General features: G+C 50.2%; 1 protein-coding gene across 4 annotated transcripts in view; it reads left to right on the plus strand.

Moving 5' to 3' along the window:
* The window catches only part of CACNA1B (calcium voltage-gated channel subunit alpha1 B), a 329048-nt gene that overhangs the window by 161867 nt on the left and 143614 nt on the right, over window positions 1–23567 (plus strand). For 2 of the 4 annotated variants that reach the window (XM_066562640.1, XM_066562637.1), the window contains 5 exons: window positions 9017–9132; window positions 16624–16680; window positions 17310–17384; window positions 19220–19309; window positions 22863–23072. In XM_066562640.1, the coding sequence (XP_066418737.1) occupies window positions 9017–9132; window positions 16624–16680; window positions 17310–17384; window positions 19220–19309; window positions 22863–23072 (548 nt within the window). The remainder of the gene's footprint in view (window positions 1–9016; window positions 9133–16623; window positions 16681–17309; window positions 17385–19219; window positions 19310–22862; window positions 23073–23567) is intronic. The other 2 variants (XM_066562638.1, XM_066562639.1) reach the window with 2 other exon arrangements.

A 23567-nucleotide genomic window follows, 5' to 3' on the forward strand; every position in this document is an offset into this window, starting at 1 on the left:
GTGGAAACTTGAACAGAACCAGAGGTTCATCCTGCAATTGCAGCAGGCTGAGAAGAGGAGATAAATGTGGCTTTTGAACTCCTTTTTTTCCCTTTGTCAGTGCCTCCTTCCAGCCAGGTTTGCCCAGCTGTGGCACTTGCAGTTCTCAAATCAGATTTTGGGGAATCAAAATCAAATTGGCACAAGCTGAATGGACAGACAAAGGAAAGGAGGGAGGAAGATGGATTGAAGGCTTCACCTCTGTGCTGTTCCCTTCTCTCCCCAGAAATACAGAACATTTCCCATCTTTGGCCTGCATTTGAAGCTCTTGTTGCAGTGATTAAAGTGACTCTGAAGCCTGACTGGGTGCTCAGAGATCATTCTCTGTGAGATACTCCCATCCCTTATCAGCTGCTGGAGGAGAGATGAGATTTCCCCTCTTTAGAGCAATGAGGAGGGAGCAGGAGCAGCTCTCCTTGTGCAGGATTGATGGATCCAGTGCTTATTCCTCAGCACTGGACATTGGGATGGGTTAAGCAGCTCTTTGGGCTCAGTCTGGACCTTTCCCAGGGGGATCCTGGCTGGCTGCAGCTCCAGGTGAAATGGAAACAAAAATGTGTTTCTTGGGGTGGCTGAGGAGCCACAGAGCTTTGTCAGCTCAGGCCTCTGGGCTTTCCTTCTTTAATAAACTCAGACTTTTCAGCAAACTGCAGTAAAACTTATCTTAGAGGTGCTGTCACCAGCACAAAGGAATTCTAAAAAAATTCTGGCTTTTCAGGTGAATCCATTGTTTGGTTTCCTCTCATTCCAGCAGTTTTCAGTGTGCTCTCCCTGTGCCCCATGGGTGGGTTTCCTTTCACCTCCCTCAGGTTTTTCCTTGCCCAAATGAGGTGCATTTCCATGCTTTTCCTTCTTGTTTCATGGGGCCTTTCCAATCAAGATGCTTTGCCTGTGTTCAGTGGTGACCTGGTCCTGATTTTTAGAACTATTTGAAACCAGTGGTTTAACAATACACCACGTTCATCTCTATTCATGTTTTCAGAGCAGTAAGTCAGAGGCATCAAATTATTTTTAGTTTTGCCTGCAGATTTCTGAGGATTTTGTCTGTGGATGAGAATAATCAAAGTCAGCTCATCCTGAACTTTTCCTGATCCTTGCTGTGGTAAAGAACTGATTCTATGGGGAAGAAATCCATGTTTTTACTGCTCTCCTGTCATTCTGTTTGCAGCCCTTGTGGGTGCAAAGGGCCAGCTAAGATTTGTCCTCTTGGGTTTGCATCTTCTTAGCTCTGGGTCATGTCCAGGCAGCTGGAAATGGCATCGCTTTTCTATTCAGATTCTTCTTCCCCAAGCCAAGTTTCTAACTTCTAACAGTGTATTTCTAACTCGCCAACATCCTCCCGGCTTTGTGTGCCACAGGGAATAAATCCCTCCTTCCTTTCCCCCATCCCTTCCCTCCTGCTGCTGCTGTGGCTCCTTCAGCCTCTGCTGTAGTTGCCTTTCCTCCTCTCCTTCAGGAGTTTCAGGGAGAAAATCCAAAGGTTGTTGCCTATGGGGTGCCTGATCGCTGATCTGATGCCCAGGGCTGCATTCCTCCAGGCAGGACTGGCTGTCCCTGTGTCTGCTGAGGTGTCACTGTCATCCATTGCTTTATCAACCCTTGTTATTCCAGGCAGGACTGGCTGTCCCCATGGCTCCTTGTGGTCACCAATTGTTGTGGTGTTGTGATGGTTCCCAGGATGAGGTGAAAGATGAGAATTGACTCCCAGGTCTCAGAAGGTTGATAGATGATATGATAAGAAAATGATATACTAAAACTATATTAGAGAAAGGAGTCATCAGAAGCTAGACAAGAATGAATAATAAAAACCTGTGACTCAGAGAGTCCCAACACAGCTGGACTGGGATTGGCCATTAATTAAAAACAATTCACATGGAACAATCAAAGATGCACCTGTTGGTGAGCAACCTCTAAACCACATTCCAAGCAATCAGATAATTATTGTTTGCATTTCTTTTCTGAGGCTTCTCAGCTTAGGAGCAAAATCCTACCAAAGGGATTTTTCAGAAAATATCATGGTGACAGCTCCTGAGGTGCCACCTGCCATCCACTGCTTTATGGAATCCCTTATGGAATCCTTGTCCCTCCAGGCAGACCTGGCTGTCCCCATGGCTCCTGAGGTGCCATTTGCCACCCATTGCTTTAGCAATCCTTGTTTCTCCAGGTGTTTCAGTGTATTTGCAAGGGTTAGGCCATAGTGTGCACCCAGCCTGCTTCTGAGTTTGTTATCAAAGCCTCAGGAATTCATGGAGGCTACTGGAACATAAATTGTGCCGAATTAAGAAAGAAGAGGCTGAAAAACTGACTGCCAAGACAGCAAGAACTGGATAACAGAGGGCTGTGAAACACCTGGACTGTAACCAATCACATACCCTGAGAAATGCAGGCAGAAAATGAGTGAACAGGACAAAGGCACCAGTCAAGAAGTGTGTACTTGGTAGTTTGTAGAATCTATAAAAATGTGTGTAATGTAAACAATAAATGGCTTCTGCTTTTGGTCAGAAGTTCAGGAGTCCTGGATTTATTGGTCAGTTGTCCAGGAGCCCTGGATTTCCCACTTCCAGGCAGGACTGGCTGTCCCCATGGCTCCTGAGGTGTCATTTGCCATCCAGGCCCAACTTTATGCAATTCTTGGATGTACTTGGGCTGGAAACCAAGCCAGTCCTAAAACTCACTGGATTTTTTTTTTTTTTTATGTTAATTTGAAGACTTGAAATTCCAAAAGTTCTTCTCAGCTTCTTTCCAGGAGTGGCAGGCTGAGTCCTTCCAAGATCTGCTGCTTTCTCAGCAGCACTTCATCTCCGGGATGGCGGCTGCTCTGCTGTGTAGAGTCTGAGATTTCCTGAGATCTGAACGTGGGATCCTTCTCAATGAGGAGCTAATTACCTGTGCTGTAATTACAAGTTGCTAATCACCAGCACTATTAGCACAAGGATGACAGCGGTGCTGTCTCATCTCTCTCTGCTTCTTCCCCGCCTGTGGGAAGCGTTTCTGGCTGATTTCTGAGCAGCAAACCCGAATTGCAGAGGTTTGAGGATGCCATCAGTCTTGCACTGCCGCTGCCCTGGGCGTGTGCCATGCAAGCCAGAGCAGGGGGAGAATTTAGGATGCTCCATCCCAGCTCTCTGCTGTCACACAGGACAGTTAATCACACACTCAGGGGATGAAGATTGTGGGTTGTTGATTTTTATCCCTCTTTGGCGTGACAGGATTTTTAATTTAAGGCCAACGTGGATCAAGCAGTTACAAGAATTTCATTAGTTTATTAAGTTTACTGACCCTGGTGGTTATTGAGGAGCTGACTCTGTCTCTTGTGTGGCTCGGGGGGCTCTGGAATTGCCCTGGAGTGGCTGTCTCAGCGCATATTTCACAGCGAGATTGATTTCCCTCCTCCACCCACCAAGGTGGAAAGCAGCCACCATCCATTTCCTGGTGACACTAAGCACCAGCCACTCTCCAGGAGAAAAATGTGACACGAGGAGCCTGACTGGATGTGGTTTCCATGATGGATGCACTGCCTTGGAATCCTGCTTGTTCCTGCTTTCTCTGTGCAATCAGCTACAACCCGGGCAGGGGCACCTTCCACCATCCCAGGCTGCTCCCAGCCCATCCTGGCCTTGGCACTGCCAGGGATCCAGGGCAGCCACAGCTGCTCTGTGCCAAGACATCTCCACCCTCACAGAAAAACATCATTACACATTCCAGAACTGGCCAAAGGGTGGAAAACCAGCTCTGAAAAAATCCTGGAGGTAAAACTGGGCAGGAAGCAGCAAATTCCTGCTCAGGTTTTTCCTTTCTGGTGATTTGGGAGATTTTTGCAAGTCAATGGCATAAATGGGAATTATGCTGAATAAAAGAGGAAACCTATTTACTGCTCCCAAGCCTTCCCATGGGGCTCTCTGTGTTTTCATTTGGAGTTGGCAGGGAAACTTCAGTTGAAATATTTTTAGATGAAATAAGGCATTTTGATATCATTCCCCCCTTTTCTTTGAATGTGTTCTGAAATCTGTTGAAGAGCTCTCAAAGGGAAATTCTGGGAGTTTTCTAGTTGCAGCAAATGGGGAATATTTCAGTTCTTGAATGGTGATGGACATAGTGGAAGAGACACACATAATTATTATTTCATTTCACATAGAAAACCCTCTTTTTAACAAGTCCCAGCTTCACCAAACCTCTCTGCCATCTCCTTAAATGAGAAAGAACAAGTGGAGCTCCTCTCACCAGGAAGATCCTAAATCAAGACCCTCCAGTCTTGAACCTGATTATGCAGCAGCTCTGGAGCATTCAGGAGGAATTTGATGGGCAGGGACCCAAGGAATTGCCTTCTCCTGGATGTTACATTCCCAAATTCTACAGCAGTGCCTGGACAAGGCTGTGGCCCACAGGAACCTCAGGAGGTTCCAGCAGTGCTGGAGCTGCCCCTGGGTCAGGAGGACCCCTAGGACCAATCCAGGCTGGGATGAGCCCAGGGGGGATTGTGCCCTGTGCTCAGGTGAGACCCCACCTGCAGAGCTGCCCCAGCCCTGGCCCAGCACAGGCAGGAGCTGGAGCTGCTGCAGAGATCCAGAGGAGGCACCAGGGGGATCAGAGGATGGAGCAGCTCTGCTGGGAGGAGAGGCTGGGACAGCTGGGATTGTTCACCTGCACAGGAGAAGCTTTGGGGGGACCTCAGTGTGGCCTGGCAGGGCCTGGAGGGGCCTGACAGGAAAGATGGAGAGAGGCTGTCCAAGGGCCTGGAATGCCAGGACAATAAGGAATGGCTTCCCACTGTCAGATTGCAGGGTCAGATGGGATATTGGGAATTAGGAATTGTTCCCTGTGAGGGTGGGCAGGCCCTGGCACAGCTGGGGCTGCCCCTGGATCCCTGGCAGTGCCCAAGGCCAGGCTGGACAGGGCTGGGAGCACCTGGGACAGTGGGAGGTGTCCCTGCCATGGCAGGGGTGGCACTGGATGGGCTTTGAGGTCCCTTCCAACCCAAACAATTCTGGGATTCTGTGGTGGCCAAAGCTGCCAGTTCCAGGGAGCAGGAGGGCACAGGTGGCTTTAACTTCACAATGTCCCTCACTGATACCTTGGGAGATCTGTGTTTGCCTGTACAGAAACTGCTGAAGGTTTGCAACTTCCAGCAGTTTCTCCCTCATTTTCTTCCACTTTTAAAGTACAGACTTTCCACTTGAGATTCTGGACTCTGATCCTTGTGGGTCCTTTCTGTTTTTTGACTCTGCAATAGAAAGCTGTGATAAAAGGGACAAGTCCTGGGTAACTTTTACTGTCCTCAGGCCAGACAGGACCTGGCAGAAGATGAAAAGCTCTGCAAGGAGATGTCTCCCTTTGCTGCTCCTGAGGGGTGAGGAGGCAGTGCCATGGCTCATCTGCTGTCCTTCCTGCCCACGGGGGTCCTCCAGGAAACTTCCCACTGCTGCTGTCTCCTCCTTTGGGAAGCTGTGCTGACGCCAGCCCCCAATGCCATGCCTGGAAAATGAAATGCTCATTGTCACCTCGTGCTGATCTCATTCCTCTGGCTCCAGTGTCTTGGTTTAGAAAGACAGGAGTCTGCTAAGGAAGGCAGGAGCCTCCCCTGAAATGGAGAATGTAAACCCTCCCCACCCCTCCCAATTGCTATAAATTTTAAATTAAGGGTCTCTCAGGCAAAAATACAGGAGCAGGAAATAACAGTTCTTTAAAAGGAAAAGAAAATAAAAGGATAAAATGAACAATGCAGTACACTAGAACAACACTGCCAGAGTCATAACCCAGCCTGACACCCTGTGGGTCAGGGTGTTGGTGGCAGTCCCATTGGAAATGTGGCTGCAGCCCTCCTGCAGTGTCAGGGGTGGCTCTGCTGGAGCAGGGATCCTGTAGAGAAGGATGGATTCTGCCTCTGAAGATCCAGGGGAAGAAGAGGCAGCTGCTGTTCCTCTGGGGAATCCCGTGGAGAAGCCGTGCTGGTGTCTCCAAACCTCTGGATTATATCTGGGTAGCAATGCTTGGCTCCTCCCTCTGGGCTCACATCTCCCAATGGGATGCTGTAGTTCTTATCAGCCATGCAGGGACATTCAATGGCTGTTATCAGCAGATGTCCCCTCCCAGGGGGTGTGAATGTGGTCACTCAAAGAGAGAGATCAGGCAAACTGCCCACTTGACAAAGGTGATCTGCCATACAGATGGCAATTGAAAACATCTTGCATTGCAATTTTTCAACATCCAGACACAAATCCAGACTGAGGGAAGCTCCATGGCCCCAGGCAGCAGGAATGAGAGCATGAAAAGGGAGGAGGTGTGACACAGCTGACACTGCAGGATGTGGGATCACCCTGGGGATGTTCTGCGTGCCGGGGAGGAGCTGCTTGGTCATATTGGAATAATTACCAATACAGCAGGATGGGATGTGCCTTGGCTTGTCTGGGCCTTGGTGCTGAACCAAACAGCAGCACTGTGGTGTTTCACCCCACAGACACTTTTGGCTGCCTGGGTGTGTGGTGTTTGACCCCACAGACACTTTTGGCTGCCTGGGTGTGTGGTGTTTCACCCCACAGGCACTTTAGACCGGCTGGGTGTGTGGTGTTTCACCCCACAGACACTTTTGGCTGGCTGGGTGTGTGGTGTTTCACCCCACAGACACTTTAGGCCGGCTGGTGTGTGCTGTTTCACCCCACAGACACTTTTGGCTGGCTGGGTGTGTGGTGTTTCACCCCACAGACACTTTTGGCTGGCTGGGTGCTGCAGCTGAGCACTGCAGACAAGTCCAGGCCTGCAGGAGCTCTGGTGGTGCTGGGATGGAGCTTCCCCCCATAACAGGGGCTGCTCCTCAGGTTTCCCTCTGTGGAGAAGCTTTCAGGCAATGGTGAAGGAAAGGAGTCGGTTCTGATGGAGGGTTTGGATCCAGAGCTTTATTCTGGCCCACAGCCTCTGAATGCAGCACCAGCTCCAACAGAACTCCCTGAGCCCGTGGCTGCTGCTCCTTTAACCCCGGGGAGAGGGGCAGGGAAGGGGCAGGGAGGCACCAAGCAGGGACAGGAGGAGAGGGACAAAGGGACAAAGGACACCTGGATGGCCCAATGCCCCCCAGGGGCAGAGGGCATCCTTTGGATCTGCCAATCACTCAGTGCCCTTCTGGAATGCCAGGACTGACAGACAGTGCTGGGAGGGGAAGGAGAGGTGACTGACACACCTGGGAGGGAATTATCAGGGGAGGGACCTGAGGTTCTGGGGTAAACCCTGAAATCACAACGCAACAGGCTCAGAGCTGTGTTTGGACTCCAAGAATGGGGCCAGGGGCTGTCCTGGCAGGTGGGGACAGGAGAGGGGAGTCAGGATCCTGGGATGTGCTCAAAATGAAGATTCCAGCTCAGCTTTCCCATCAGTGCTGAATCCCCCCTCAGTCCTTTCTGCGTGGGTCACATCCAGGCCAAACAAAGCACAAGTGGCACCTTTGAAGCAGCAGCTGCAGATTGGGAATGCAAAGCTGCCCCTGGCAGTTGGAGATCCTTTTTCCAATTTCCCCCCCCATTCTTCCACCCTTCTCGCAGCTCCTGTTCATTGTTGGCTTTTAATAAGCATGTATGGGTAGGATTTTAGTAAAAATCATTAGTTAGCTGATTAATTATTAGTAAACTGAGGGTATGAAGGACCAGAAGAGTTAAGATGTGCTGGGGGACTGAAGCCTCTTGATCTCACATTTAACCACACAAAGCTCTTGTGGGAGACACTCCAGTATGTGCTTAAATAGGGATTGCAGGGGCTGGTCAGAGCTCCATAAATGGCAGCTGGGCACCTTTATTTGTCCAGAAAATCAGAACATTCCAGAGGTGCCAGGAAGTACCTTGAGGAAAGCCCCAGTGTGGGTTGTCAGGCTGGTGGCTGCATTTTTTTCTCACCTTCATTTCAAGCTAGACCAGCAGGATGTACCTGGACGTGATTTCTGTGGTGGTTGGGTGACCTTTCCTTTCTGCCTGCCCTGTTCCAGTGATGACATCCAGACTCTTGCTTTCCACGGGATTTTAGCAAACAGCAGGAACATTTTTATCCTCAGCCCAGGACATCTGGGAGATTTCACCTCAACCCATGCCCACTGAGTTCTCATTTGACCTGGGCTTGTCACAATCACCAAAGCCTGGGAAAGCTTGAAGAAAGACCGACAGGGAAGAGCAGATCCCTTTAGAAAAGTTCTGATGTCTGTGACAATCTTGGCTTCTAGAGGAGATTGTGCTGTGGAGAGAGCTGGAGGATGGTTTTTAGCATTGAGGATGATAATTTGTGTTTCATGACTGGCTGTGGCGTGTGCACATGGAATTCTTCAGGTCTTTTTCAGGATGAGAGAGGCAGCTGAGGAATAATTTGTTGGACTGATGCCTCAGGTTTTAGCTTTTCTATTTTTCACATTCTGTGCTGCTTTAGTGGGTGGGTCTGAGCTTCATATCAGGACATGGTGAGCTCTGTGCACAGAGCAGGGAGACAAAACAATTCCTGCTCCAGCTGGGCACCAAGGACAAATGACCCAAATCTCAGCCCAGGAGCACAAACCCCGTGGGCTGGAGAGAGAAAAACAAGCAGGGTGGGACTGCAGGGGCTAAAGCTGGAATGGGACAATGAACTGCAAGATGCAAATGGAGCAGAACTGATCCAAGGGAGAGACCCCGTGCCCGGCCGTGCATTTTGGGGCCATTTTGGTTCATCTTGGGTGCAGCCCTGGCTGGGCTCTTGTGCTGCCCGAGGTGGATCCATGGAGGCTTTTAATACCCCAAAACCCCAAATTTAAACCCAAATCCCTGCTTTATTCTTTAGCTCTGTCCAGCCTCTGTTCTAGGTCAGCCTGCACAAGGTACCAGGACAACAACGAGTCCCTTGCTGTGCTTTCCACTCCCTCCTCCCATCCTGGACTCCACAGGCTCCCTGAGCTCCTCTGGAAGGCTGGGGGAGGGCTGTGTGCCTGCCCTGGCTGCCTGTGATGGGTTTTCCCTCTCTTGTGTGCCCGCAGTGAATTTGCCAAGGAGCGGGAGCGGGTGGAGAACCGCCGGGCGTTCCTGAAGCTCCGCAGGCAGCAGCAGATCGAGCGCGAGCTCAACGGCTACCTGGAGTGGATCTTCAAAGCAGGTAAGGCTGGCATCTCCCAGGCTGGCCTGGATGTGTTTTGGGCCAAGGGAGCTCTGGTGATGTGTGGGAATCCACAAAATCAGAGGGTTTTGGGAAAGCTGCAAAAGGCAGGCCCCAGAGGCAGCAGAACTGTGATTAGAGCTAAGCAGTAGCCATGACATAGGTCAGCAGAAAAATTATTTAAAATGTAGAAAAGCAAGGGCAAATAGAACAATGGTCTGTGTATTACTGCTTGTCTAGAATAACTCCCTAAGCTACAGAAAAGTTTATCTAGTGAGATATTAGGAAGGTTGAAGCTTAATAATGGAGCTCTGTGCATTGTGTTTTAAGGCTTACAAGCAGGTATTGCATTCGAAAGAAGCAAGCATTGTTTAACCAAAGGTACCTGTGCTTATAGTGGTTGGATAGAACTACTGTCAATGTGCTTTAGCTTCGTGTGATTGGTGAAAAACTTTTAAAGTAATTTGTAATATGAAGTTCTTTGCTGCCTGAGATGTGAGCTGCTGGCATCTTCCCATTGCCATCACCATGTAATGAGAGTGATGCTGGAAAATAAACCAGCTCAAGGCACGTTCCCAGCAGTCCTGTCCTGTTTGTGATTTGTACACAGACCCCAGCTGGCCACAGTGATGGGCTCCAGAATGAGTCCTTGGTGTGGCCAAGCCTGGGAGGGCCTGGCCAGCACTCATTGGTTTTGTTGGAATAATTTCTGAGTGTTCGCACCAAAGTTATTGCAAAAATATCTTGGTTTGGTTTAAGCAAAACTAAAGAGCTGAGCCAGCTTTATTGCTGAGATCAAAGCAATTCTCCTAATACAGGATAATATAAAAAGTGATCTGTGGATGCAACAGCTTGGTCAGAAAGAGAGAAAATGAGCTTTGCTTTCTCACTTTTTGATCAGGCTGTTGCACCCACAGTGATGGAGTGCCCAAAGCCTGCACAGGGAGGAACTGTTCCCTTCCATGAGTAATTTCTGTTTTATTTACTCCCTGCCCCAGCTGGTTTATCAGCCTTTCTTTCTGTGCTGATAAAACCCACCCAAGTGGCATTTTATGAGCTACAAAGATCACTTGTATGAAGCTCCCCCCAGCCCATATTAACATTGATTTATAACCACTGGAACTGAACATTGCTCTTTATTGCAAGGCGTGAGCAACTTTAACCAGGACCCAGACACATCAATTTAACAGAAAATAGCATTTTTATCAGACTGCAACGATTACCAATAACCTTCCTGCTTTATGGAGGAGCTGATACTTATATATTGACATAACCACAGTCAATTCTTTCATGCAGCACCAAGAAAATGGGGGTTAATTCCCTCCTTGCTTGCTTTTCAACATCTGAGCCAAGTGAAAAGGCCTTTTAAAACAATGATGGGGAGGAAAAGAAGTGCTGGTTTCTCAAATGGATTCCTGGGTGCCATTTTAGACAGATGAGTTTAATCTTTGCTCTTTACAACTGAAATGTAAAATAGAAATATCTGCAGTTTATGTGGTGCTTTAAACCCATTATTTCTTTAGCACTGTACTGGGTGACAATTGAAGGCCACTTGTGTTGTCAGACTTTTATTCACTGCGACCGTTTGGCAGCAACTCAGGCAGCCACCCTTCATTCTGTGCTTCTGGAGAAATCAGAAAATAAAGAATTCCCTTTCTTTTCCATTGAGAATTTGTCTTCTCATTAGTTTACAGCTTCTGTGCAGCCTCTAACTCAGATTAATTCCTGCCTTGCCCAGTGGCTGGAGCAGGGTTCTCTGGGCTTCTCCTTTTCTCATCCTGTCTTGCTTTTAAGGCTCTTGGTGATTTTTGGTCTCTTAATCCTGATCTCCATCACTAAAACAGAGATGAGAATTCCCCTGCAGGGTTGAGGGTGGCTCTGTGTCACTCTGGGGCCTGCTCTGCCCATCACCAGCTGAACTTGTGAGAAATTTGGGATGGAGAAATTATAAAATGTACAGTAAACCTCTGCTCCAGTTCCCATCCCTGTGGGAATTCCTGGCTCTTCCATTTCTATGTTGCCAGGGCTGAATAAATGCCACACCAATGTCAAGTGAAACTGCTGGAAAATGCACATTTTTCAGCCCAATAACACACGAGTCAGAAGGCTTTGTGGAACAGGGAAGTGCATGCAAAAGAGCTGAATCAGGGAATGTTAAAAATACTCTGGAAAGGCATTGTTGAGAATACAATAGGAATATAAAAGAGCCTCCTAGTACAGCTGAATAATAACAGTAATTAAAATCAGCTTAGCAGTGTTAATAAAATCTTAGAATGAAAATGCAGCGTGAAGGCAAAGCAGAGCAGAGAATCCAGGCTTCAGGAAACTGGGACTGTGCCGTCCACGGGGACTTCCCACATCTGGTTTGGGGATTTCAGCTCTGAAATGATCTGGAATTCCTTCTCCAGGACTGGAGGGGGGAGATCCAGCCAGGGAGGACAGACAGAAGGGGACAGAAATCTTGCAGCAGCCCCAGGCAAGAGCTGTTTGCACAAAGGGAAAGCAAAAGCTCCTGGGACTCTGCTCTAATGGAACTCTGGAGGATTTGGTCATTATTCCTGGGAATATTGAATTGTTTTTAAATCCTTCTGCCAGCCTTGACCTCACTGACTCTTGGAGCAAAGAGTGCCATGTGTTAAACCCAGTTTGATTTTAAAAACCAAACAACTCCACGGAGCTGTGTCCTGCCCTCACTTTCAATCCGTTGCCTTTCTGCAGCAAGAGGAAGAATCCAGGAGTTCTTTTAATTACTTTTCTTTCTCTAATCTCCCTCTACCTTGTTTCATCTTATTTTTTCCTGCTCTGGAGCACCCAGAACCAATCAGCCCAATCCTCTCTCTTCCCCTGGAAGCCTCATCAGGTTTCCAATATTTCTAATATCCTCCCTGAACATTTGGTTTGTTCGATTTTTTCCCCCCTCGTTTATTTTTGATGCAAGGCAGGAAGAGTGGAAAGCTGTATTCCAGTGCTTCATAAAATGAGGTCTTAATCCTTAGATGGTTTTTGCTCTGTAGTTTTTCACATATTCTGTGTAGTTGCTGGAGCTGGACAGGAGGTGCCCTTGTCCTTTGTAGTGCTCAGGTTTTTACCTCAAGTGTTGTTTTAGGACCAAGGGAAGTATGAGTGACTAAAATCACTCCTTTCCCTGTGCCCTACCACCCCTCAGTCAACAATAATTTTAATTTAACACTGTGGTTATTGCTCTTTGACCACTCTGAAGTGACTTTAATGTTTCTCATTAATGTCAGTAATTTGAATTATCACAGAATCCCAGGCTGGTTTGGGGTGGAAGCCCCATCCAGCCTGGCCTTGGGCACTGCCCGGGATCCAGGGGCAGCCCCAGCTGCTCTGGGCACCCTGTGCCAGGGCCTGCCCACCCTCACAGGGAAGGATTCCTTCCCAAAATTCCACCTAAACCTCCCCTCCTTCACTTTGGAGGCAGTTGTCCTTTCCAGAGGAATTAAAAAGTGCCAAGTGATGCAATCCATGCAAATTATTTTGCTCCTGCTGTTTTCTCCACTGAACTCCTCAGAACTGCAGGAACTCCAAGGCTGGAATTTTTGAAGAACAGAGAACTACAAGTTCTCCACACAGAGTAAAGAGTTTATAAGCCCACAAATATTCTTTTGAAGATGTTTCTCTTATCTTACAAGGACATGAATCATTTGGAAAACACTTTGCTCAGAGACTCTAAAATCTTCCTGTTCAGGGCTAATCAAGTTTCACATCTTTTGCATTTTAATTCTTTCCAAATCCACCTTTTTCACACCAAACTGGGGTGCTTCTGTTCTGGAGTGCCAGGCTTTGGGAATGGTTTCACCTCTCTCTGCCAGCCCTCTGTAATTTCAAGGCCATTCCTTGGCACAGCAGAGCTTTCTGAACTTCAGGTTTCAGCTTTCTTTAGAAGAACAGAGCCCTGAGCCCCTGAGAGAGATGGGAACAGACACCTCCAGCAATGAACCCTGTGTGTGTCACTGTCACATTTTCTAGAAAAATCCCTTGCCCAGAATTTTCTTCTGGGAAGCTGAGAAGCCTCAGAGAAAAAGGAAAACAATATTATCTCATTTGCTTCTCCTGTGTTTTGCTGCTTTGGAATGTGGTTGGAGATTGTTTATCGAACATGTGAATTGTTTTTACTTAATGACCAATCACAGTCAGGCTGTGTCAGGACTCTGGAAGGAGTCAGGAGTTTTTCATTAGTATCTTGTTAAGCCTTCTGCCTGTATCCTTTCTCTATTCTTTAATATCGTTTAGTATAGCATTCTTTAATATAATATAGTATCAAAAAATAATAAATTAGCCTTCTAAGAACATGGAGTCAGATTCATCCTTCCTCCCCATGACAGGGGACCCCAAAAATACCACACATGTGAGATGCCAAGACAGGGTAATTCCCACAAAGACAAAGCAAAACTCCTTGAGAGAGCATGGCAGCCACTTCTGAGGGCTGCATTTTATCAACTGTTTCTATTTACCCAGCCAGAAATTAAACTCATTTAGTCTTTGTTATTTCCAGTCATCTGCTGCTCCTTTGAGCCCCCAGTGTCCTCTTTCCTCACACCAAAGAGGAGGAGAAGGGGCACCACTTTCTCAGCTGCTTTGCCTTTATTTCCAACCCAGCACTTAATGACCAAAAATTCCTCTTGCTGCTGAGACACCCCTGCCTCTGACACCCTGGCAAAGCCCCTGAGCTTTTGTTTGGAGGCTCAGAATTGCTGATCTGGTCCCATCTCTCTGCTGAACATTGCTCCTAATGCAGAAGCACCATTTTTGGGGGGGTTTTCAGGTGCCCAATGATCTCCTTCCAGGCTCTGTTAGGGATGACTAAAGGCAAAGCAGCTCCTGGGCCTCTGTTCAGGATGCTGGCTGGTGAAAACCCCTCCTGGCAGTGCTCAGTGACCTGCTGAGCTCTGTTTTTAGCCTTAAAAACCTCCTGGGGTAGCTGTGGTCCTTTGGATTCCCAGAGGACACGAGGCAGACAGGAATAATGATCAAGGGAGAGAACCTGGGAACGCTGCAGGAGGAGAGTGAGGCTTGAGGGAATTTCAGAGGTGAAAAAAGGTTGGGTTATTTTAAAGGAACAGCAAAACTGAGCCCAGCTGTGTTTATGGGTGGAGGTTTGTTTGAGAACCAATTCAGGACCCTGAATTTGGGGCAAAGGTTTGCAGAATTGTCTTGTAAGAGTAATTTGTAGGTGGAAATCAGTATAGCCCAGCCTTTGGGAAGGGTCTCCCATCCCTTCCTTGTGTTTCAGGGCAGTCAGACTGGGAATTGCCATTTCAGTCCTCCCATATTTTCATCCCCAAACATCACTACAACTTTCCCTGGGAGGGACTTCAGAAGAACCTTTTGGTCTGAGGTGCTGGCTGGTCAGAGAAGTCTCTTGAACTGCCTGAAAAAGCCTATTTCACTCTTCTGACCTGTCTTAAGAAGACTTGAAAACCACCTGAATTGTAGGTGGGGATTGCAGGCACAACTTGTGGGATTTTGGAAGGACTTTACACCTTTTCAAGTGCAGCTTTGAGCTCATCTGACATTTTTACCCCTCTCAGCTCTCCTTTCTTTCACATCTCTGGTGCATTATTTTGCACTTCTGTATTTCCTTTCCCTCTGCTTAATTTTCCAGCTTTCCTCAGCCCTTGGTATTATTTTTCAGCCTTCTCAATTTGCTGTCTTATTAAAGTATCATTCCCTCTCTCTCCCAGATGATTAATAAAGAGATTATATAAGGCTTGTGTGGTTTATATAGACTTATATAAGGCTGATCCCTCTGGTATCCTTCTAGACAGCTCTCAGCTACACACTTTGATGTTTGGCCTCTGGTTTGTTTGTATTTATTTTTCTGAAGTTGCTCTTCCATCTAGACTGGCTTAAATGGACTTTAAAGCAAAATTTGGTTGGAACATAGTGTCAGATGTTTTAGTAAGAGCTCACATTGATGGAATTACAGGCGTGTGAATTTGCCATTTATGAGAATAGAAGGAAGTGTGGAGTTTACCAGCTGCCAACTCAATGTTTTGTTTGCTTTGGGTTGTCCTTTAGCAGAACCCCACAGCACAGTTTCCAGCAGCAAACCCAAAATCTGTGGCTCTGAGTGCAGTCCCAAGTATTGGCACAGTGCTGCCAACTGGCCAGGGGGGTGGCAGTACCCTGGGAAACCTCAGGAAATTGGGTTGTCTTTCACACAGATAAAAATTATTCCATTTTGGGAGGTTGGTTTTTAGTGTTTCCTGTTTGGTTTTTTTTAATTTAGGACAGTGCAAGGTGTATTTTGGAGATGAGTTGCAGAGGAATGGAAGGGTGGTGTTGCAATCACTGTGCCAGGCAGAGGTCTCCCATGGAAAACTTGCTGTGGATTTTCTTTGGACAAAAATTTGATGTGATGGCCCTGCTGCTCCCACCCTGTGCCACCACTCTGCTCCCCATGGCTGAATCCTGATTTTTGGAGACAAAAGAGCAGTGATGGGTGTGGAGCATCTTCCCCAAACTGTCTCCAGCATGGATGAGCATGAGGGACCGTCCTGGGGCTTGTGGGATTTGTGGTGCTGCCTGGTCTGGAGGAAGGTCCTTGGTCTCCAGAGGTGCCTTGCGGATGAGAGCTGGTGAAGGACCCAGTGTGGGAGGTGGTGTGGGTGGTTGTGAGGAGGGATCTCATGGAGGAAATAGTTGGTTTGGAATCCTCCCCCTGTGTGAGAGGGACAGAGGCTGAGAATGGTTCCTGGCCTGGGTCAGGAATGCTGTGGCCAGCAGGAGCAGGGAGGTCATTGTGCCCCTTGCTTGGCACTGGTGAGGGCACACCTGGAGTGCTGTGCCCAGCTCTGGCCCCTCAGCTTGGGAGGGAAGTTGAGATGAGAGCATCCAGAGGGGGCAGCGAGGCTGGAGAGGGGCTGGGAACACAAACCCTGTGAGGAACCCCTGAGGGAGCTGGGGGTGCTCAGCCTGGAGCAAAGGAGACTCAGGGCTGCCCTCATCACTCTCACAGCTCCTGAAAGGTGCCTGTGCTCAGCTGGGGCTGGGCTCTGTCTCCAGCAGCACTGACACAACCAGAGCACACAGCCTCGAGCTGCACCAAGGGAAATTCAGGTTGGGTATCAGGAAAAAGTTTTTTACAGAAGGAGTGATAAAGTTCTGGAATGGCTGCCCAGGGAGATGGTGGAGTCACCATCCCTGGGTGTGTTTAACAAAGCCTGGATGTGGCACTGGGTGCCAGGGTTGAGTTGAGGGGTTGGGGCTGGGTTGGACTCGATGATCTTCAAGGTCTTTTCCAACCTGGTGATTTGTGAATTCTGTGAATTCAGTGAGAAACACAGCCCTGAGCCATGAATTGCTCTGCAGACTGTGTCAGGGATGGGCTGGTGGTACCAGGGTGGGCTGCGTGGCACCACGATGGGCTGGGTGGCACCGGGACAGGCTCCTGCTGCCCCACCAGCCGCTGTCGGGGCAGTGCTCTGAGGAATCTGAGGCTGACCCTGGCTGGTTTTCCTTTTCCAGAGGAGGTGATGCTGGCCGAGGAGGACAAGAACGCCGAAGAGAAGTCCCCTCTGGACGGTAGGTGCCTTTGCTGGGCATTTTCCTCCTGTGCCACGGGAGAGGTTCCACTGCTGTCACTGCCACGCCTTCCTCCCGAGCAGGAGGATCCTCCCGCATGCACCCGGCACAAATCCGGCCACAGAGCCCCTTGCGCAGGCTGCAGGTGGCTGAGGAGCGGTTATGGGACACCGCACACCGGCCCGGGATGGGGATGTGCCCTCGGGGTCGGTGCCCACGCCCTGCCGAGGGTGGCTGGCTGTGTGTGCAGGGGGTAGAGGCTGCCAGGAGGATGGAGAAGAGCGAATGCGCTGACCTGAGAGAAAGGCAGGGCTCCGAACGGATTTGACCAAGGGACTGAGCCCCCTGTTAGCTGTAAGCAGTAAGACATAACAGGGTGTGGTGATCCTTCCTTCCGACGTGCGAGCCCGGCGTGGCAGGACGGCCGGAGGAGCCGAGCAGCGAGGCCACGGGGATGCTCCCCCTGGGCCTCCAGCCCCGACAGCTCTTAGGATGCGCCAGCCGCTCAAAGCTCAGTTAAAGACTCTTCCCTCTCCCTTTTCTGACCATCTTTCGTCCTCCCATGTCTCCTCCTTTCCCCTCCCCTCCCTCCCCCCCCTCTTTTTTTTTCTCCTCCCATTCACTGTCAGGGAGGGCCGCCTCGGAAGGGCCGATTCCTCAAGGCACGGCGCCGGCAGAGACTGGCAGCGGCAGCAGCTACAACAGTGAGTGGATTGCAAATCACCAGGGGCTTAGGTGGCACCCAGGGGCAGCTTTCCCCCCGCAGCCCCGTGCCCAGGTCACCGGTGACATGCCCAGGTGGTTTTTTGGCCTGGCTCCCTCCCAGGCGTGCAGCGCTGCAGGTGCTGCTGCAGCCTCGGCCGGCCCGGTGACCTGCGCTGGGGACGATCTGGGGCTGGAGCAGGTCAGGGCTGAGGTGTGCGTGCCAGTCCTGCTGTGTGTGCTGGGGGTGTGTGTGAGCTGGGGAAGCCTGGCTGGCACCTGGGCACAGCCGGGCCTCGCTGGAGTTTGTGTGTGAGGAGCTGTCTGCAAGGCTGAGTGCTGTGAGAAACTCGAGGTGGGTGCAAGGCATGGAGTAAAGACCCAGAGATACTCAGGTTCCTCTTATCCTAAAGTGAAAGGAGCCCGAGAATGTTCCCAGCCTGGAGCAGCCCACAGTCTATGGTGGTAAATTCCAAGTCCCCAAAAATCACAGGGATGTGCCTGGAGAGATGGCACAACCTCACTGCCAAACACACCGAGGAGTTTTCTGGGGCAGAAGATAAAAAGCTGCTCAGTTCATGCCAGGGAGTGTTGGAAATATTTAATCCCAGTGCTGGTCGTGCTCCAGTGCTGAGGATGGCCCTGGACATGCTGGAGTGAACTGGGACAGACCCAGCCTGAGGGACCCCCGAGCTGGCATTGCTGGGACTGAGGATTCAGCAGAGCTGGGTGGGGCAGCAAGGAGCACAAACAATGGATCCAGACCACAGGTTCAGAGCATCCTCCCCTCTGCTCTGGGTGTTCCCCTGAAGTGACTCAAGCACAGCCCGTAGGAGCAGGAAGCGCATCCACGTCTCTGTCAGGGCAGGGCGATCCGCGCAGTGTGGGAAAGGAATTTGTAGATAATTAGGGTGAGGGGATGTTGTGGAGGAGCCTCCCCGGGGCAGTCTCTGCAGCGTGAGTGGCTTTGCTGTGTGTGCCCACGGACCAGTCTGTATCACCACACCGTGGGGTGTCTTACTGCTGATAGAAAGTGCTGCTTTAGTTACTGTCTGTCTCGAAGCTGTCACCAAACTGTACCAACGTGATTTTTTTTTTCTGCCACTTCTCAAGGTTCTGCAGGTAGGTGGTCGTGGGAGCAGCGTCCTCAGTGCTCCTGCCTCACCCCCCCGTGCTCTGGGTGGACAGTGCAGAGCTCTCAGTTGGAGTAAATGTAGTGATGTTTGCCCTCCCCACTAAAAGCTGCTTTTGGAGGGGAAAAAAAAAGTGTTTTCAAAGAATTCTGACATCCCCAGAGGGCAGGGATTGAACACCGGGTGCTGCTGAGAGGCTGCTCACTGATGTGTGGCCGCTTTTTCCACGCAGCATTTCTGCTCCTTGAGGCATGGCTGGGTGGTAAACCGAGCTCTGTAAACTCTGACTCCCTCACAGTGCCTGCTGCAAACAGCACTGGTGGTTCCAGGGGTGGCAGCACTCATCTCCCAGCCCCGTGGGGCTCAGGAAGCTCCAGTGTCCCTGCCCAGCCTTTGTGCTGTGCTGAAAGCGCAGCTGCAGTGACCCCCCCACCCTCCTGCATCTGCTGCATGAAGTGGAACGTGCAGAGCTGTGCCTGGCAAACCTTCAAGAGCTGGAAGGGCAAAGGAGTGAAGCACCCTGGCACTGAGGCGTGCAGAGGCCCTGCAAGGTTGTGGGTTGTCCTGTTTGCTCCAGGGTACCCTGGTGGGAGAGCTTTGAGCTGGCATTGGGAAGGAAATGCTGGCCCTGGAGAGTGAAGGGAGGGGGAGAGAGAATCCACTCTGCATCCTCACGGGGCATTTTCTCTTTAATTTGCACGCAGTGTTGAAAAGAGCCGCAATAAAGAAGAGCAAAAATGACCTGATTCATGCAGAAGAAGGTGAGGACCATTTCACAGACATTTGCTCCGTTGGTGAGTACTGGCTTCGCATCCCCTGAGGTTTCGATCTCCACCTCAACCTGTCCATGCCATGTTTCCTCCTCTGGAGAGGCTCCTTTGCTCCAGAAGCTGCAGTTTCCTGAAGGAGAATGAATTTCCACTGCTGCAGCAGCAGCAGCACTCGACTTCCCAAAGCAAAAAGCTCCGTGGCTTCACCCTCTCCCTGCGCTGCCTGCCTCAGCTCTTGCATGCTGCACTCTTGGGAGAGCCCTGCAAAGCCTTGGGATAGTCCCTGCTGGGCTGGCCATCCTGGGATTCTGCTTGGAACGTGCTCATCCATGCTAATGAACCCCAAATCTGCCAAACAACACTGTTGGAGGGAGGAGAGGAAGTGGCCACAGTCGTGTGGTTCACTAATGCCCAGCTGAGGTGTCCCAGCTTTTGCTGTGGGAGTGGTCACTGGGAGGTGCTGGGCAGTGGCCTCAATTCTCTCATTCTTGTCTTAGAGGAAGATCTTGAAGCGATTTTAAAGCCAGATGTGGAGATCCAGTGCAGAGCAGGGCATCCTGCACCGTGGGGCGTTGCTGGGGTGAATTTGGCGTCTTCAGGCTGAGGAGGTGCTGCCCATTCTGCAGCTCCCAGCGCTGATTCCCTGCTGAGATCTGCCCAGGTGGGGAGGCAGAGGCAGCTCTGGGCTGCCAGGGGAGGCTCTGGGCACCCAGTACCCACCTCAGGGAGCTGCTGGAGCCAAACCCCTCTGAGCTGTGGGAGAGCCTCTCCTGCTGCTCTGCAGTCGGGCACTCTGCTCATCCTGTGCCTGTTGTTGGAGGCTGTTTTGCTGCTGAAGCAGCAGATGTTCTCATTATCTTCCAAAGAAATGTCTTGGCAGCCCAGTCCCCACGAAGCAGCAAATCCTGGATGCACAGAAGGAGCAGCACAAACAGCACATTTGAGAATCCGTGTCCGTGGCTGTTGCACAGCATGAGTGCCTCAGTTGCCCTTTGGAAAGTTGGCCTTGATGTTTTCAGGGATCACAGCTGCTGCTGGAATTTATTTTTCCCCCCCTTTAAGGGAAGAGTTGGTTGCAGAAAATGAGCGTGGCTTGGCATGTTCCTGACACCAGCACTGAGCTGCCACAGTCCCCTGGCCTGCAGGGTTTGTGGTGAAACTGCTGCCACTTCCAGGAGAGGTTTGGTGCTGAAAAGGGGCAAAAATGCAGCAGCCTGTGTGCATTTTTGGTTTGGTTTGTTGTTTTTTCTCGGATCCCTGCATGGATATGACAAGGAATGGTCGTTTTTGGAATATTTGCTCACGGTTGCAATAATTATGAGATCTTTGCCTCCAAATCCAAGTCCCTCTAAGCTCTGGGCAGCCAGAGCCACACCAACAGATCTTGGAGTTCAGCATTTCAGGTGGCAACGGATGATGGAGCATCTGGGCTCGGGAATAATCCGAGGCAGAGCTGGGAACTGTCTCGGGAGCATATGGCAGGGAAGATAACAGCAGTGCTTTCCACCTTCTGTGAGTGCTTCACCCACTTGGGAAAAGTGGCTTTGATTTTGATTCATGGAACGAGGCAGAAAAGAAGGAATGGGTTAAGCAGCTACTTCTGCAGGCTTGTGAAGAGGCTGGAATGCAGAGCATAAACAATCAGATCACGTGGGCAATTATGCATAAAGGATCTGTTTTGGAGAAAAGGGGTTTTTGGATGGTTTTCTGTAGTGTGTTCATATGGGAGCAGAAGGAGTGTGGAAGAACTAACAAATGATCCCTGAGTGCCACGTGAAGATGCAGCTCAGGGTGGGGAGACTTTGCCAGGTCTCTCTCTGGCCATTGGCTGAAAATGTTGCACTTTAATTCAAGCACAAGCACCTTGATGAGCTTTATAGCTGCAGTATAAAGCTCTGTAGTGGTAAACACTTCCCAGGGTGTTCTCTGCAGTTGTTCTTAGCTTTTATTCTTTTCTTTCTACTCCCACTGGCTTCACACCCTCTGTGCTGTACCAGGCACGGGGCACTGCTTTGATTCCCAGACACCAAAGCCTGGAGAAGGAATGTTTTCCATGTTGGAGCAGTTTAAATATCACTGCTTTGCATTTCTGGAAGATCAGCAGACAGGAATGAGAGGGCAGCACTGTTCCTTTGCCAGTCTGGCAGTACAGAGGAGCTTGGCTATCTGAGAGCTCTGTACCTGCTAAGGAGTGCTGTGATATGAAGCAGCCTAAATCCCAAACTTTGGCTCTTCTTGTTGTCGTAAAGCAGAGCAGAGGAGGAGCACTGTGATTTCTTCTCTTCCAAACTGCCAAAGGCAGGATTTTCAAACCAACAGAAGAACACACTGATTTTTTCAGCATGGAGTTTGTTCAAAGCCTGGCCAAGGCCAGCTCTGCTTTTGGAGTGCTGGTGGATGGCCAGAAATGTGAAATGGAGCAGAGAGCTCACTTTCCATGGGGGAACATCACACTTGTGTGGGGCTGTGAGGCTTGGAGAACCCGCTGCTGTCACATCTGGATGCCTCATCCTTTCTCTGGCTGCTGTGGTGGATGTGGCAGGACGAGGCTGGGTGAGATTCCCACCCATTCCGAGTGTTGACATGGAGGTGATCACACTCCAAGATTTGGCTGCTGAAGCCAGAACTCTCTGTTCATGTCACTGAGCCCAGGAGAGCGCCAGGACATGTCCTGCTCATCCTGCTGGGATGCTCCATCCCAGGGTGGGGAAGGGCAGCAATGATATCTTGTCCCAAACCACTGGCACAGGCAGTGGCCAGCCTGGCACCATCACCATCTCCCCTGCTTGCAGCAGCTTCCCTGGCTGCTGCAGAGGAGCCCCAAGGGGTCCATGTGTTTCTTCCCTTATTCCTGATTTCTCCTGCCTCAGCATCAGCTGGAGATTGCCTTTTCATCTGAGCAGTGCCTCTACCCCAGGGGGAGAGCTGGCATCAGGAATCATTTCTTCCATCAGCTCCCTATTGTTGAAACCCTTGACTCTTTGCCAGGGTTTCAGCCCAGAGTGGAAATGGAGCTGATAGAGGCAGAATTGAGACAAATGAATGGCTGAGCTCAAAATCTGATGCACGGAGGAAGGTTGAGCCCTCTGCTAAAGAAATAGCTGAGGCTGGAGAGTAAATTAAGGAGAATTCACTCAATTCCCTAGTAACTGGTCCTTGGAGCAGGAAAAAACAGGGATAAAACAGTCCTTGGAGCAGGAAAATCATCTTTCCTGTTGCACCTACCCAGCTCCACGAGGACGTGCTCCCCACCGTGGGCAGAAATATCCAGTGCCTGCTGCTCTCTGTCCCTGTCAACCAGGAAAAAGTGATGAGTTTTACTGTGACAATCAGGATTGCTGCAAAGGTTTGGAAGCCCAGTTTAGGTGGTGGAGCTAGGCATTGGCCCATGAAGTTTTAAAAGCCCAGCCTTCATCCCTCATTACAAGCGAGACACCCTTGCTCAGCCCATTCTCAACATCCCCAGCTTCCTGCTGAGCTGTTCTGGTGGTGCTTGGAGAGGCTCTGTGTGCCCAGGAACCCCCTGCAGCCTTTTCCCTGCTGGGATGGGCTGTGGTGACTCTTCTTTCTGTCCCAGGGTCTCCCTTTGCCCGTGCCAGTTTGAAGAGTGGCAAGAACGAGAGCTCGTCCTACTTCAGGAGGAAGGAGAAGATGTTCCGCTTCTTCATCCGCCGCATGGTGAAGGCCCAGAGCTTCTACTGGGTGGTGCTCTGCGTGGTGGCCCTCAACACCCTCTGTGTGGCCATGGTGCACTATGACCAGCCTGAGAAGCTGACCACTGCTCTCTGTGAGTACTGCAGGGAGCTGGGAGTGTTTATCCTGGAGAAAAGGAGACTCAGGGGTGGCCGTATCAGTCTCTGCAGCTCCCCTCACTGCTGGTTTTTGGCTCCTTTTTTCTACTTCTGTCAAGAAGGATTGAAACTCTTGAGACAATATTTCCTCTTCAGGCTTAGGTGTTTATTATTTCTTATCTAGACTACAAGTAGTGAGTTTTACAGCATTCTACCAACAAGGAAGGGCTTTGGGACACTGCAGCGTGTCCAGAGGGGGCAACGAGGCTGGAGAGGGGCTGGGAACGCAAATCCTGAGAGGAACCACTGAGGGAGCTGGGGGTGCTCAGCCTGGAGCAAAGGAGACTCAGGGGTGGCCTTATCAGTCTCTGCAGCTCCCCTCACTGCTGGTTTTTGGCTCCTTTTTTCTACCTCTGTCAAGAGGGATGGAAACTGTCCAGACAATATTTCCTGTTCAGGGTTAGGTGTGGTGGTGTTTGCAGGGGTCCCAG

This window comes from Molothrus aeneus, chromosome 19 (genome assembly GCF_037042795.1).
Source record: "Molothrus aeneus isolate 106 chromosome 19, BPBGC_Maene_1.0, whole genome shotgun sequence".
NCBI classification, from domain to species: domain Eukaryota; kingdom Metazoa; phylum Chordata; class Aves; order Passeriformes; family Icteridae; genus Molothrus; species Molothrus aeneus.